At 50.4% G+C, this 13,413-nt stretch overlaps 1 protein-coding gene across 1 annotated transcript in view; it reads right to left on the bottom strand.

The window, feature by feature from the left end:
• Nucleotides 1–13,413, bottom strand: part of LOC121571940 (transcription factor HIVEP3) — a 55,993-nt gene that overhangs the window by 8,347 nt on the left and 34,233 nt on the right. The window contains exons 2-3 of the mRNA XM_041883737.2: nucleotides 5,182–9,920; nucleotides 4,659–4,849 (exon numbers count right to left, since the gene is read on the bottom strand). Coding sequence (XP_041739671.1) covers nucleotides 4,659–4,849; nucleotides 5,182–9,483 — 4,493 coding nt within the window. The 5' untranslated portion in view covers nucleotides 9,484–9,920. The remainder of the gene's footprint in view (nucleotides 1–4,658; nucleotides 4,850–5,181; nucleotides 9,921–13,413) is intronic.

A 13,413-nucleotide genomic window follows, 5' to 3' on the forward strand; every position in this document is an offset into this window, starting at 1 on the left:
CGGCCTGTTCCTGCTCCACGCACAGAACCTACGGTGTGCGTCGCCAGCCCAGCCCGGCCGGGTCCTGCTCCACGCACAGAACCTACGGTGTGCGTCGCCAGCCCAGCCCGGCCTGTTCCTGCTCCACGCACAGAACCTACGGTGTGCGTCGCCAGCCCAGCCCGGCCTGTTCCTGCTCCACGCACAGAACCTACGGTGTGCGTCGCCAGCCCAGCCCGGCCTGTTCCTGCTCCACGCACAGAACCTACAGTGTGCGTCGCCAGCCCAGCCCGGCCTGTTCCTGCTCCACGCACAGAACCTACGGTGTGCGTCGCCAGCCCGGTCCGGCCTGTTCCTTCTCCCCGCACTAGCCCTGAGATGCGTGTCCTCAGCCCGGTACCTCCAGTTCCGGCACCACGCACCAGGCCTACGGTGCGCCTCAGACGGCCAGAGTCTGCCGTCTGCCCAACGGCGCCTGAACTGCCCGTCTGCCCAACGGCGCTTGAACTGCCCGTCTGCCCAACGGCGCCTGAACTGCCTGTCTGCCCAACGGGGCCTGAACTGTCCGTCTGCCCAACGCCGTCTGAACTGCCCGTCTGCCCAACGGCGCCTGAACTGCCCGTCTGCCCAACGCCGTCCTGAACTGTCCGTCTGCCAAGCGCCGCAGGAACTGCCCGTCTGTACTGAGCCTGCAAAGCCGCCCGTCTGCCATGAGCCTTCAGAGCCGTCCGCCAGACCGGGAGCCGCTAGAGCTCTCCGCCAGACAGGATCAGCCAGAGCCTTCCGCCAGACAGGATCAGCCAGAGCCTTCCGCCAGACAGGATCAGCCAGAGCCTTCCGCCAGACAGGATCAGCCAGAGCCTTCCGCCAGACAGGATCAGCCAGAGCCTTCCGCCAGACAGAATCATACACCAGCTATGGAATCAGCAGGAGCCGACGCAGCCCATACTAGACTGGAAGCCCAGGTTCGGGGCCAGCAAGAGCAGCTCCTGCAGATGGGAGCCGCCCTGCTGGAGGTGATGACCGCAATCCGAGGCTGGGGTCCGCCTCCACCGCCAGCCGCCCAGCCAGCACCATCAGCCAGCCATGAGCAGCCAGATCCGTCAACCAGCCATGAGCAGCCAGATCCGTCAGCCAGCCGCGAGCAGCCAGATCCGTCAGCCAGCCATGAGCAGCCAGATCCGTCAGCCAGCCATGAGCAGCCAGATCCGTCAGCCAGCCATGAGCAGCCAGATCCGTCAGCCAGCCATGAGCAGCCAGATCCGTCAGCCAGCCATGAGCAGCCAGACCCGTCAGCCAGCCATGAGCAGCCAGATCCGTCAGCCAGCCATGAGCAGCCAGATCCGTCAACCAGCCACGAGCAGCCAGACCCGTCAGCCAGCCATGAGCAGCCAGATCCGTCAGCCAGCCACGAGCAGCCAGATCCGTCAGCCAGCCACGAGCAGCCAGATCCGTCAGCCAGCCATGAGCAGCCAGATCCGTCAGCCAGCCACGAGCCGTCCAGCCAGGATCCGCCAGAGCCGTCCAGCCAGGATCCGCCAGAGCCGGGTCCAGCCAGGATCCGCCAGAGCCGTCCTGCCAGGATCCGCCAGAGCCGTCTAGCCAGGATCCGCCAGAGCCGTCCTAGCCAGGATCCGCCAGAGCCGTCTAGCCAGGATCCGCCAGAGCCGTCCAGCCAGGATCCGCCAGAGCCGTCCAGCCAGGATCCGCCAGAGCCGTCCAGCAAGGATCCGCCAGAGCCGGTCCAGCCGGGATCCGCCAGAGCCGTCCAGCCCGGATCCGCCAGCCAGCCAGGATCAGCCAGAGCCAACCAGCCAGGATCCGCCATTCAGTCCGGAGCTGCCCCTTAGTCCGGTGCTGCCCCTTAGTCCGGTGCTGCCCCTTAGCCCGGTGCTGCCCCTTAGTCCGGTGCTGCCCCTTAGCCCGGTGCTGCCCCTAGCCCGGTGCTGCCCCCTTAGTCCGGTGCTGCCCCTGAGTCCGGTGATGCCTCTTAGTCCAGTGCTGCCCCTTAATCCTGTGGGGGTTTAGTTGGGGGTGGTCATTTGGAGGAGGCTACGTAAGCGGGTAGTGACTATGGTGGGGTGGGGACCACGACCAGTGCCAGAGCCGCCACCATGGACAGACGCCCACCCAGACCCTCCCCTAGACTGTATGCTGGTGCGCCCGGAGTTCGCACCTTTAGGGGGGGGGGTACTGTGACACTCTGGCTCCATGGACTTTGATTATTGAGCCAGGGTTGTTCATTTTCTTTTGGGTGTATTTCTATGTTGGTTTCTAGGTGTTCATTTCTATGTTGTGGTGGTTCTTGATTATTCATGTGACTCCCAATCGGAGGTAACGAGTGACAGCTGTCGGCTCGTTATCTCTGATTGGGAGCCATATTTAAACTGTTGTGGTTGCACTGTGTTTTTGTGGGTTTTTGTTCCGTGTTCAGTCGTGTACTGTTGGACTTCACGTTTCGTCAGTGTTTATTGTTTTGGTTAGTGTACTTTATCTTAATAAAGTCATGTTCACTCAACGCGCTGCGCTTTGGTCTACTCATTCGTCAGACGACCGTGACACTAATGGCAAAGCGAGCAATGCTTATAGTGGAGCTGAGGTGTAAGATAGTTAGACAAGCTACTCTAACTTGATTGATAGCCTGTAATGGCTTGGTAGCTAGTTATGAGGTTGAGAGATTGGGAACCTATCTAGCTGGCTAGCTAATGCCAGCTTCATAAAATTGCTAAGTGGCTTTATACCACTGACATAAATAATTATGATAAAACATGGGCTTAAAAATGAAGTTTAGTCATTAAAAACCCCTGTAGGTCTAAGCCCTTAGATCGCAATATCTACTAAGCTAACATATGGAATTGTTTTAGGATGGTCATAAAATTGCTAATTTAGCTATTTGATTTGGAATTTTAGGACCCCTGTAAGTATATTAGTTAGCTCAAACGGTTCAATCTGGACAGTCAGTTTTGTGAGAAGACCTCTTCGAAATTATGACGTCTGCGTCAAAGAGTTCAGACGACTGCCGTAAAGCTTGTGGATGTCATAGAGCAAAACAAATGACACTGTCGTGTTCGTGAGAGTCTCATCTTTCATCTTTTTAGTTTGTAGCTCAAAAGGTTTTGGGTTCTACAGGCGATTTCGTTATGGTTTTCTTGTCTGGATCCTCTCAAGTGTAGAAAACACAGCTTTAACAAGCCCCATGTTATGGAATAGCCACTGCAAGAAACGTAAAGTCTCTAGCATAAACACACGGGGAGCTATTCAATAATGAAAATGACATCACGGTGTGACGCACAGGTGCGTCAATAGACTCTAGGTTTTTATTTATTTAATCTTAAACAAAAACTAAAAAGGACAATGCTGACGGGGCACGTGCCCTTGTGCCTATGGGCATCTGGTTCTTAGACGGAATGTATGTTTTTAAAAACATTCTTAGAACGTTCTCTGAACATTACTAAAGCCTTAACGTTCTCTGAACTATTTGAGAACATTCCCAATGTCAAAACAGTTGGAGAACGTTCCTAGAACATTACCATAATTGAAATTAAATGTAACCATGTTTGAACTTTTAGGAAATGTTCTGTTAAATTAATGAAATAGCAAGAAAATATAGATTATTTTGGGGTCAAATTCCTTAAATGTGCTGAGAATGTTCCAAAGCCAAGCAACTATCCTGCACCATTCCCAGAAAGTTGTGGGATAATCACGGCCATAGGACAACCACGCTCTCACCAAGCTCTAAGAAACATATGGTTCTCAAGACGTTATGTGCTAGCTGGGATGTGGCTGATGAGAAGAAGGCTGTGAACCTGAGTCATGACAAAAACAACAGGTTCCCAGGGGTACTCGGAGAGATGCAGAGGAACGCACAGATGGCACCTCAGTGGCACAATCACAGATATGATAGAGGAGACCAAGTGTTCTCAGAAGTTTCAGTTATGTCTGCTTTATAACCTCAGTGTGATTCAATCTAGCTGTGTGGATTAACGTAAATGAACATAGATGAATCAGAGCGCTCTCAATCTCTCACAGCTCTTTCTCCTATCTGACACATCCTACATAAGTCCCATTACTAGAGAAGCAGAGTTAGTATCAAACAACACTTTCTTCATCTAGGTATATACCTTCCTCTCTCTCCTCTGAAAATAGTATCCCTCTTATGTTCTCTGTCTACAAATAGATACACATAAACCCAGAAGCACAGAGAAATCATGTCAGTTCTCATTCATTCAATCAATCACCATCTAAAATGGGAATGAAATCGGCCACTCCTCCCCTCTACAGCTGAATGGCCAGAACCATTGACTGTGTTGGGTGTAACTGAGCATCTACAGGGTACAGTAGAGGAAGATGGGTAGTTGTTGGTCATTTCCTGGCTAGGGCCACTCAACAGACAGGCTCTGTTGGTGTAGTCAGACAGCCAACCCTTAGCCTCTCATGTCCTGCAGAGGGGAATGACAACACTTCCCAGCACTACACACACGACACAGAGACTAAATACCCGCACTGCCATGGTACACATGTACCATGGCTTGCACCGTATAGAGAAACACTTGTAAGGCTGAGTGTAGTTTCTAATGTCTTTATGAATGTAAAGCCAATGAAGCTTTGCATTTTTAAATTATGTAATATTGGGAAGTGTTATTTCAACTGTAAAATGTAATCAGTCATAGACTACTCACCCTCCCTCACAGATCCAGATTCGAGGTGGAGGTTCTCTACATTTGCTGGTCGACTGGGCCTCCTCTTCTTTTTCTGCCTCTTCCTTCTCTTCCTCCTTCTCTCGTTCTTTCTTTGGCTCCTTGTCCTCTGCGGACTGCTCTTGCTCTGTTGTCTCGACACGGTGGCTGTCGCCAGGCAGAGTGGCATGTACCTACACTCGAGAGAGACATGCAGGGCAAATTCACCAACCCTGCTCCAGCAAGATCAGGCCAAGGAAACAGGGATGGGGGGAATTCATCATAACTTATGTGTCTCAGTACTTATCTAAATTATACTGTAGCATTACAATTTACAATATAGGCCTAGACGCTTCAAATGAGAAGTAACTAAATGTAAGACTGTATTGGATCATTAACAAAATATAGTATGAAAGACTACAACACATAGTACAGTATGGGACAAGGTAAAATAACTAAACGCATACAGTATTCCATATTTCACATTGGCCATTCTATGAGGAGGCCTCCAGTAAAGTCTACTTACCTCAGAAGGGCATGGCGTCTTCATGTCGGCAGGCTCTGGTGGGGTCTCTGCCGGGATGGATGACATGGGAGACATGGTGTAGATAGTGGGGCTGACCCTCTGCTTGCAGTCCAACAGGGATAGGGCTGTCTTGCTGGAGAGGCCTGGAGGGTTGGGGTCATACTCGCTGGTAGACCAGGAGGAGTACACTGAGGGCTGGTCAGTCGAGGTGGTGGGGTTTGGCTTGACGTAGTTTAGATAACACCAGCTGTGAGAGGTGGTGGACTGGAGGGTTGGATATGAAGGTCCTTCTGGACTTATGGGAGTACACACCCTAGGTAAACATGTTGGAATCTCAACCTCTTCTTCTTTTGTTGATGTTTCCGTGATTACGTTTCCTACACAACTCTCCTCTTCTTCTTCCTCCTCCTTCACTCGTTTCTGCTGCTGTTTGGAATCGGGGCTAAAATCGACACTGTTTGAAGGGGATAACATGCGCTTGTTGCTCCCTGAGCCTGAAGATCTACAGCCCTCCGCAGACCACAACTGGCTGCCTGGAGGCAGAGGCAAAGCCAAGTGGTTGCCTGGAGGCAGAGTCAACTGGCTGACTGGTAGCAGAGTCTCAGACAACCTCTTGCTGCCTGCAGGCAGAGTCATGACCAGGTGGCTGTTATGCTCAGACGTTGGGGTATTTCTATTGCCACTGTTTAATCCAGAACACACAGGTTCCTGGGACCTAGATGTTGTGGTTTGGGACAGAGTGGTGTATATGGCACTGGCTAGGGTGTTGGTGTCTGCCTGTAGCCGGACTACTGCTACTGCTGGTGATATGGAGGGCCGGAGTAGTTCTGGGCTGAGTGTGATGTTAGGGTGAGGGTGGAGGATCTGCGGAGGATGTGTTACAAACTCTGAATGTCCATCATGACTGTGAGTTGGGACTGGGATCTCCAGCTTCAGGCCTGTGGATATTGGAAGGTAGTGGGCCCTAGCAATCCCTAATGGGCACTGGGTGGGGAGGGGGTGGGGAGGGTAGATAGGGCGGGATTGGGCAGGGTGGATATAGGTGTGGACAGGACGGAGGGAGATAATTACAGGCTTCCCTGAACAGAGAGGTGATGGGGATACCCTCTGGAGGGGATCAGGAGATTCTACAGAGTTCTGAGAGGCTAGGTCTTCAGAGCAATGTCCAGTCAACTGAATACTTTGACCCAGTTTCCATTGTGAGGGGGGCTCTTGGCAAAGAGGGTTACAGGACGTGGGTTCGCCTGACAGAGGGGAACCAGCGGCCGGACTAAGGTGTTGAGGACCTGGGCTTAGTTTAGAAGAAGTGCTGGGACTGACAGGGTCAGGACTGGGGCTGCAGTGAGAAGGGTTGTTCACCTTTAGTGCTGTGTGTTTGGCAAAAATGGAGGAACTGGGGTTCAGCTTTAGTTCTGCAGGTTTAGCAGGCTGCTCCTCCTCCTCTGGGTCCCTGACCGCAGTGTGTCTCATAAGGAGACATTTGCGTCTGTCTCTCCAGCCGGCCGCCGAGCGCTCAGGGGACAAACTGCTGTAGTCAAAAGACTTGCTTCGCATCTCCGACATTGCCATCAAAACAGATTGCTGCTTTGGGTCGTGAGGTGCTTGCTCTGAGGCCGACCGCCGCATCTCCCTTTTGTGATGATGCAGCCCTGGGACGGTCAACATGTTAGGGGCCCTGGACCTCCTCAATGGTGTCCCAGCCAGGGTCTCCATGTCTCCGGGTCTGGTGGACTCCTCAAAGGATGCAGAGTGGCTAGATGCGTGGGATGCACAGCTGTCCTGGCTGGGGCTGTGAGGCAGGGAGATGGAGTCAAAGCTGGACATGGACTCCCCTGAAGACTGGGCGGCCTCGGCCAGGCGAATACGTTTCTTCTTTGGGGGCAGCTTCTCGATGGGTACCCCAGACAGGGTGAGGCTCCTCTGTGGCCACTGGAACTCCTCTGTCCTCTTGGTCTGTTTAGGCATTATGGATGCTGTTTCTGACTGTGTCTGAACAGACTCAATAACATTGGTGTTGGAATCCTCAGTGATTAATATCTCAGGGACTTGAACATTGTGTTGGCGCACCAGTTTGCGAGGTGTTGGTTTGGACGAGTGTTCCTGCAGTTGTTTTTGGGATGCATCCTCATGAGATTGGAATTTAATATGCGCCTCCTCTTTACCTTGACTCTCTGTAAACAAAGTGTCCTGTTTCTCAAATGAACTAGTATGCTGAATCACTGAGAAACCTTTTGATGTCCCTCCCCGATCCTGCTCTAACCGTGACCATGAGTTTCTATTGCATGCTACACTTTTTTCGTCTCTGTCATGCACCAATGTGGACAAGGTGGGTATGGATAAAGAAACAGGAGAGGATGGATCATCAGATTCAAAACTCTCCTCTTTCCTTCTCTTGCGCATTGCCAAAGCCCCTGGTCTGCTGATCGGATAGTGCATCAACTGTGAACGGTCCAGCTGGCATTTTGTTGTACCAAGACTCTCTTGGGGAAGTCGTGCTATACAAGGACTTCTCTTGTGTGCCTTATAACCTTCCCAGTTCTTACATACAATGCCACAGGACTCACACTCGTACGGCTCTGGTTGACATTGCTTGTGGTCAGGAGGCACGACGGACATATTGTGATTGGAGCGCGTGTTGGAGCTACTGAGTAAACTATGTCCCTCTTTAGTGAATTCAGCACCTGGGGGTAGTTCGATAGCAGGCTGGCGTCGTAGCATCCCAATGCGGCGAGACTGTGTTTCAGACCGTTCATCGAAAGATTGGCTAAGGCGGAAGTTTTGTGGGCAGACGCCAGAGGAGGCATTAGTTGAACTAGCAGCAGAGGGCATAGAGAGGCTTCTCAGAAGAGGAGCCATGGAAGTGGATGTCTGGCCTGCCGTTGAATCCATGTGTAGTGACTGGTGATGATGGAACTTCTCACACGGAACACCCATAGTGATGGAACCACTGCTCTTAAAGCCTGGGTCTCCAGGGTTGTTGGTGCTGTGGTGGACTACAGGTGGCTCTTTCAGAGATAAAGAAACCTTAGAGTTAGACTCTGTGCTACTTCTCCTAGACAGAGAGAACCTCCTGGGCTTGACGCTGTCGATCTTACTTGTGTCCACCACAGCCTCATTGATGGTGATGAGGTTGGTGATGTGGTCAATGACCTGCTTCTTGGGCACTGTGAATGGGATGCTCTTTTCCTGCTGTCCCTGGCTTCCAGAAGGCTGCTGGTCCTGATGCCGGGACATCCTCTGGAGGTGGCCCAGACGGCCATATTTCCCCAGGATGATCTCTGCGTAGCTTTTGGCACTTGTTACGTTGGGTGGGCTGTCCTGTGACTGCTCAGTGCTCTCAGAACGAGAGAAATAGCCAGACTCTGTGCTGCCTCTACTCCCCATACCCAACGAGGAACTGATCGAGTCAGACGAGCCTAGAGGGCCACGTTTCCCTCGGCTCAAACGCATGGCCAGCCTCTTCTTGACAGCGTAGGAGTTGTCCATCCCACTGGACTGCTCTGTAGGCCTCTCAGTGTCTTCATGGGTCTTCTCGTTGGCTACGCTGCCTTGTCTCTCCAAGTTGGAGGAGGCAGCAGACAATTGCTGTCTAGTTTCGTCTTCTGACTCTGGCACCGGTTCTTCTAAAGCACTGGGCTCTACAGAGGCGAGGCCGGCCTTCACCCTGTGGGTATGGGACTTCCGGTGCTTGTAGAGGTTGCTCTTGGTCTTGAAAGAAAAACCGCAGGGAGCACAGGGGTAGGGCCTCTCTCCTGTGTGGGAGCGGATGTGTTTCTGCAGGACACTGGGCTTGGCACAGGCACGGCCGCAGTAAGAGCACACATATTTCCCAGGTTTTCCAGGCTTACGCTCCCGTTTCTGCTTTAGGGTGCCCTCCTGGTTCTCCTCTGTGGCAGGAGCCTCTGTAGACTGGGTGGAGGTGGATGATGAGGAGGGAGTCGCCGGGGTCCTGCCAGACGAAGTCCGAGCCACTCTGGTCGGTGTTGCCTCTCCCTTTGCATGCTTACCCTCCTCCGCTGGTGGGGTGTCAGAATCAACGCTTTGCCTCTGATGTCTGAGACGCTTGCGCTCCCGCTTATTAGGCAGTTTGTGGTGTTGTCCATGGTGCTGCTGTTGTTGTTGTTGAGGGCCTCCTTGTTTGGAGTGAGTCTGTTGTGTCTGCGGTTCATGGTTCTGGGAGGAGGGAGATTTGAGAGGCTGAGGTTCTGGGAGAGGCAGAGCAGACTCTCCTGGCTGAGGCTGGTCGTGACCTCCGGACTGCTCCCCAGTCGGCAAGCGGCTGCGGCTGTGCAACGCCTCCATAAAACGGAACAACAACCTCAGGTAGACACCTGGGATCCCTCCGCCTGAGACAGGCCACACAGGTCAAGCCTATTCATTTAACGGACTCTGAGATTTGTGTATGATGAGTATTTTGTTCCTTAGTTATATCTGTCTTGTACTGGCTTTCAGGCTGTCTGTACTCATACTTAGTACTTACTCAGGTCAAGCCATTCATTTAATGGATGATGGGCAACAACTGTGATTTGTCATGCGGTGATGAGGAACTACTTTTCCATCCTGAGCCAAAGAAGCATCCCATTTTGGAGCTTGGTTGGCTCCCAGAGTCAACAACTTTGCCCTCTGAGCCTCTGAGGCAGTCCCGTCAGATAGTCCTGTTGCCAGGTATTCAGGTTTTCAGATCCAGTTTTCAGGACTGTTGGTTGGATGTCTGTGTCCTCTGGTTCACTCCAGAGGATCTAAAATAAGAAAAAAGAAAATATCAGATGACAGACAGACCCACCTGAGGGGTAGTCTCTATCTCTCCTTCTTTCTCTCTTTCACACACACACAGTGAGCACACATGGATGCACACACACACACAAAATGAAATTACATCATGAAGACAGATGGCAGAAACAAACACTGACAGTCTCTCTCCGCCCACTATGATCTAAAAACATTACTGTTGAAGGGAGGGAACCAAACAGCTAAAAAGCAAGGTTGTCATCACTGTTATTTCATCAAGATGGATGATGGATGATCAAGTTGGAAACAAAACTTGGAGTTTGGTCGTGTTAAAGGGGCACATTTCTCATAGTGACCAGTTTCAGTTGCACTTTGTCAACAACAACAAAAAACATTGGCATGATATAAAAAGTGAAAAACGTACACCTAAAATGTAGGTGTTATTTACCAAACTGTGATTTGGAATCTGGTTACAAAAACTAGCATCTCATTTACCTGACTATTATGAAGAAAAACACTCCAAGTCATAGCATCCATTTTCAGATTCTGCAACTAATAACCCCTTGAATAGTTCCCAATCAGCCGTGTGCATTGCACATTGCTCAATCATAAGCTTCTATGTGTTTCTCAGGGATCACACTCCCAAGACAAGGGAAACTGATTTTTCCTCTTGATTGCCCAACTCATGAGCTTTTGTTGCAGCCAGAAGAGCCAATAGTTTCATTCATCCAGATTCCCCCAAAGTCTCCCAACCCCTGCTGCTTACACTAGCTAAAAAGAATTAGGCCAAATGCAAATGGTGTAGTCTGCAGCTAGACACTGCCATAAGATAACACCAACACCTCTCCCATTAGGGAGTGGATTACGTCATTCAGCTGTGAAAAAAATACACTCCGGCATCTAGTCAAATACTCATCTACAATAACACATTTGAGTTCTAATTTCTCCTTATTCTAACTTTGCACTGTCAAACAAGCAGACTTCTCTAATGATAGCAATTCACTGAAAGCCCATTAAGTAATATACATTTCACCAAATAATTTGTTCTTAATACATTTTAATACATACAGTTGAAGTCGGAAGTTAACATACACCTTAGCCAAATACATTTAAACTAACTTTTTCACAATTCCTGACATTTAACCCTAGTAAATATTCCCTGTCTTAGGTAAGTTAGGATCACCACTTTATTTTAAGAATTTGAAATGTCAGAATAATAGTAGAGAGAATGATTTATTTCAGCTTTATTTCTTTCATCACATTCCCATTGGGTCAGAAGTTTACATACACTCAATTAGTATTTGGTAGCATTGCCTTTACATTGTTTAACTTGGGTCAAACTTTTCGGGTAGCCTTCCACAAGCTTCCCACAATAAGTTGGGTGAATTTTGGCCCATTCCTCCTGACAGAGCTGGTGTAACTGAGTCAGGTTTGTAGGCTTCCTTGCTCGCACACGCTTTTTCAGTTCTGCCCACAAATTTTCTATAGGATTGAGGTCAGGGCTTTGTGATGGCCACTCCAATACCTTGACTTTGTTGACCTTAAGCCATTTTGCCACAACTTTGGAAGTATGCTTGGTGTCATTGTCCATTTGGAAGACCCATTTGCGACCAAGCTTTAACCTCCTGACTGATGTCTTGAGATGTTGCTTCAATTTATCCACATAATTTTCATTCCTCATGATGCCATCTATTTTGTGAAGTGCACCAGTCCCTCCTGCAGCAAAGCAACCCCACAGCATGATGCTGCCACACCCGTGCTTCACGGTTCGGATGGTGTTCTCCGGCTTGCAAGCAACCCCCTTTTTCCTCCAAACATAACGATGGTCATTATGGCCAAACAGTTCTATTTTTGTTTAATCAGACCAGAGGACATTTCTCCAAAAAGTAAGATCTTTCTCCCCTGGCTTTTTTAATGGCGGTTTTGGAGCAGTAGCTTCTTCCTTGCTGAGCGGCCTTTCAGGTTATGTCGATATAGGACTCGTTTTACTGTGGATATAGATACTTTCGAACCTGTTTCCTCCAGCATCTTCACAAGGTCCTTTGCTGTTGTTCTGGGATTGATTTGCACTTTTCTCACCAAAGTACGTTCATCTCTAGGAGATAGAACGCATCTCCTTCCTGAGCGGTATGATGGCTGTGTGGTCCCATGGTGTTTATACTTGCGTACTATTGTTTGTACAGATGAACGTGGTACCTTCAGGCGTTTGGAAATTGCTCACAAGAATGAACCAGACTTGTGGAGGTCTTGGCTGATTAATTTTGATTTTCCCATGATGTCAAGCAAAGAGGCACTGAATTTGAAGGTAGGCCTTGAAATACATCCACAGGTACACCTCCAATTGACTCAAATGATGTCAATTAGCCTATCAGAAGCTTCTAAAGCCATGGAATTTTCCAAGCTGTTTAAAGGCACCGTCAACACTCGATCCCACTGATGTCAACAACTACAGACCAGTATCCCTTCTTTCTTTTCTTTCCAAAACTATTGAGCGTGCCGTCTTTAGCCAACTCTCTTGCTATCTCTCTCAGAATGACCTTCTTGATCCAAACCAGTCAGGTTTCAGGACTGGTCATTCAACTGAGACTGCTCTTCTCTGTGTCACGGAGGCTCTCCGCACTGCTAAAGCTAACTCTCTCTCCTCTGCCCTTGTCCTTCTAGACCTGTCTGCTGCCTTTGATACTGTGAACCATCAGATCCTCCTCTCCACCCTCTCCGAGCTGGGCATCTCCGGCGCGGCTCACTCCTGGATTGCGTCCTACCTGACCGGTCGCTCCTACCAAGTGGCGTGGCGAGAAGCTGTCTCCGCACCACGTGCTCTCACCACTGGTGTCCCCCAGGGCTCAGTTCTAGGCCCTCTCCTATTCTCCCTATACACCAAGTCACTTGGCTCTGTCATATCCTCACATGGCCTCTCCTATCATTGCTACGCTGACGATACACAACTAATCTTCTCCTTTCCCCCTTCCGATAACCAGGTGGCGAATCGCATCTCTGCATGTCTGGCAGACATATCAGTATGGATGACGGATCACCACCTCAAGCTGAACCTTGGCAAGACGGAGCTGCTCTTCCTCCCGGGGAAGGACTGCCCGTTCCATGATCTCGCCATCACGGTTGACAACTCCGTTGTGTCCTCCTCCCAGAGTGCGAAGAGCCTTGGCGTGACCCTGGACAACACCCTGTCGTTCTCCGCTAACATCAAGGCGGTGACCCGATCCTGCAGGTTCATGCTCTACAACATTCGGAGAGTACGACCCTGCCTTACACAGGAAGCGGCACAGGTCCTAATCCAGGCACTTGTCATCTCCCGTCTGGATTACTGCAACTCGCTGTTGGCTGGGCTCCCTGCCTGTGCCATTAAACCCCTACAACTCATCCAGAATGCCGCAGCCCGTCTGGTGTTCAACCTTCCCAAGTTCTCTCACGTCACCCCGCTCCTCCGCACACTCCACTGGCTTCCAGTTGAAGCTCGCATCTGTTACAAGACCATGGTGCTTGCCT

This window comes from Coregonus clupeaformis, chromosome 8, assembly GCF_020615455.1.
Source record: "Coregonus clupeaformis isolate EN_2021a chromosome 8, ASM2061545v1, whole genome shotgun sequence".
In the NCBI taxonomy this organism is placed as follows: Eukaryota; Metazoa; Chordata; class Actinopteri; order Salmoniformes; family Salmonidae; genus Coregonus; species Coregonus clupeaformis.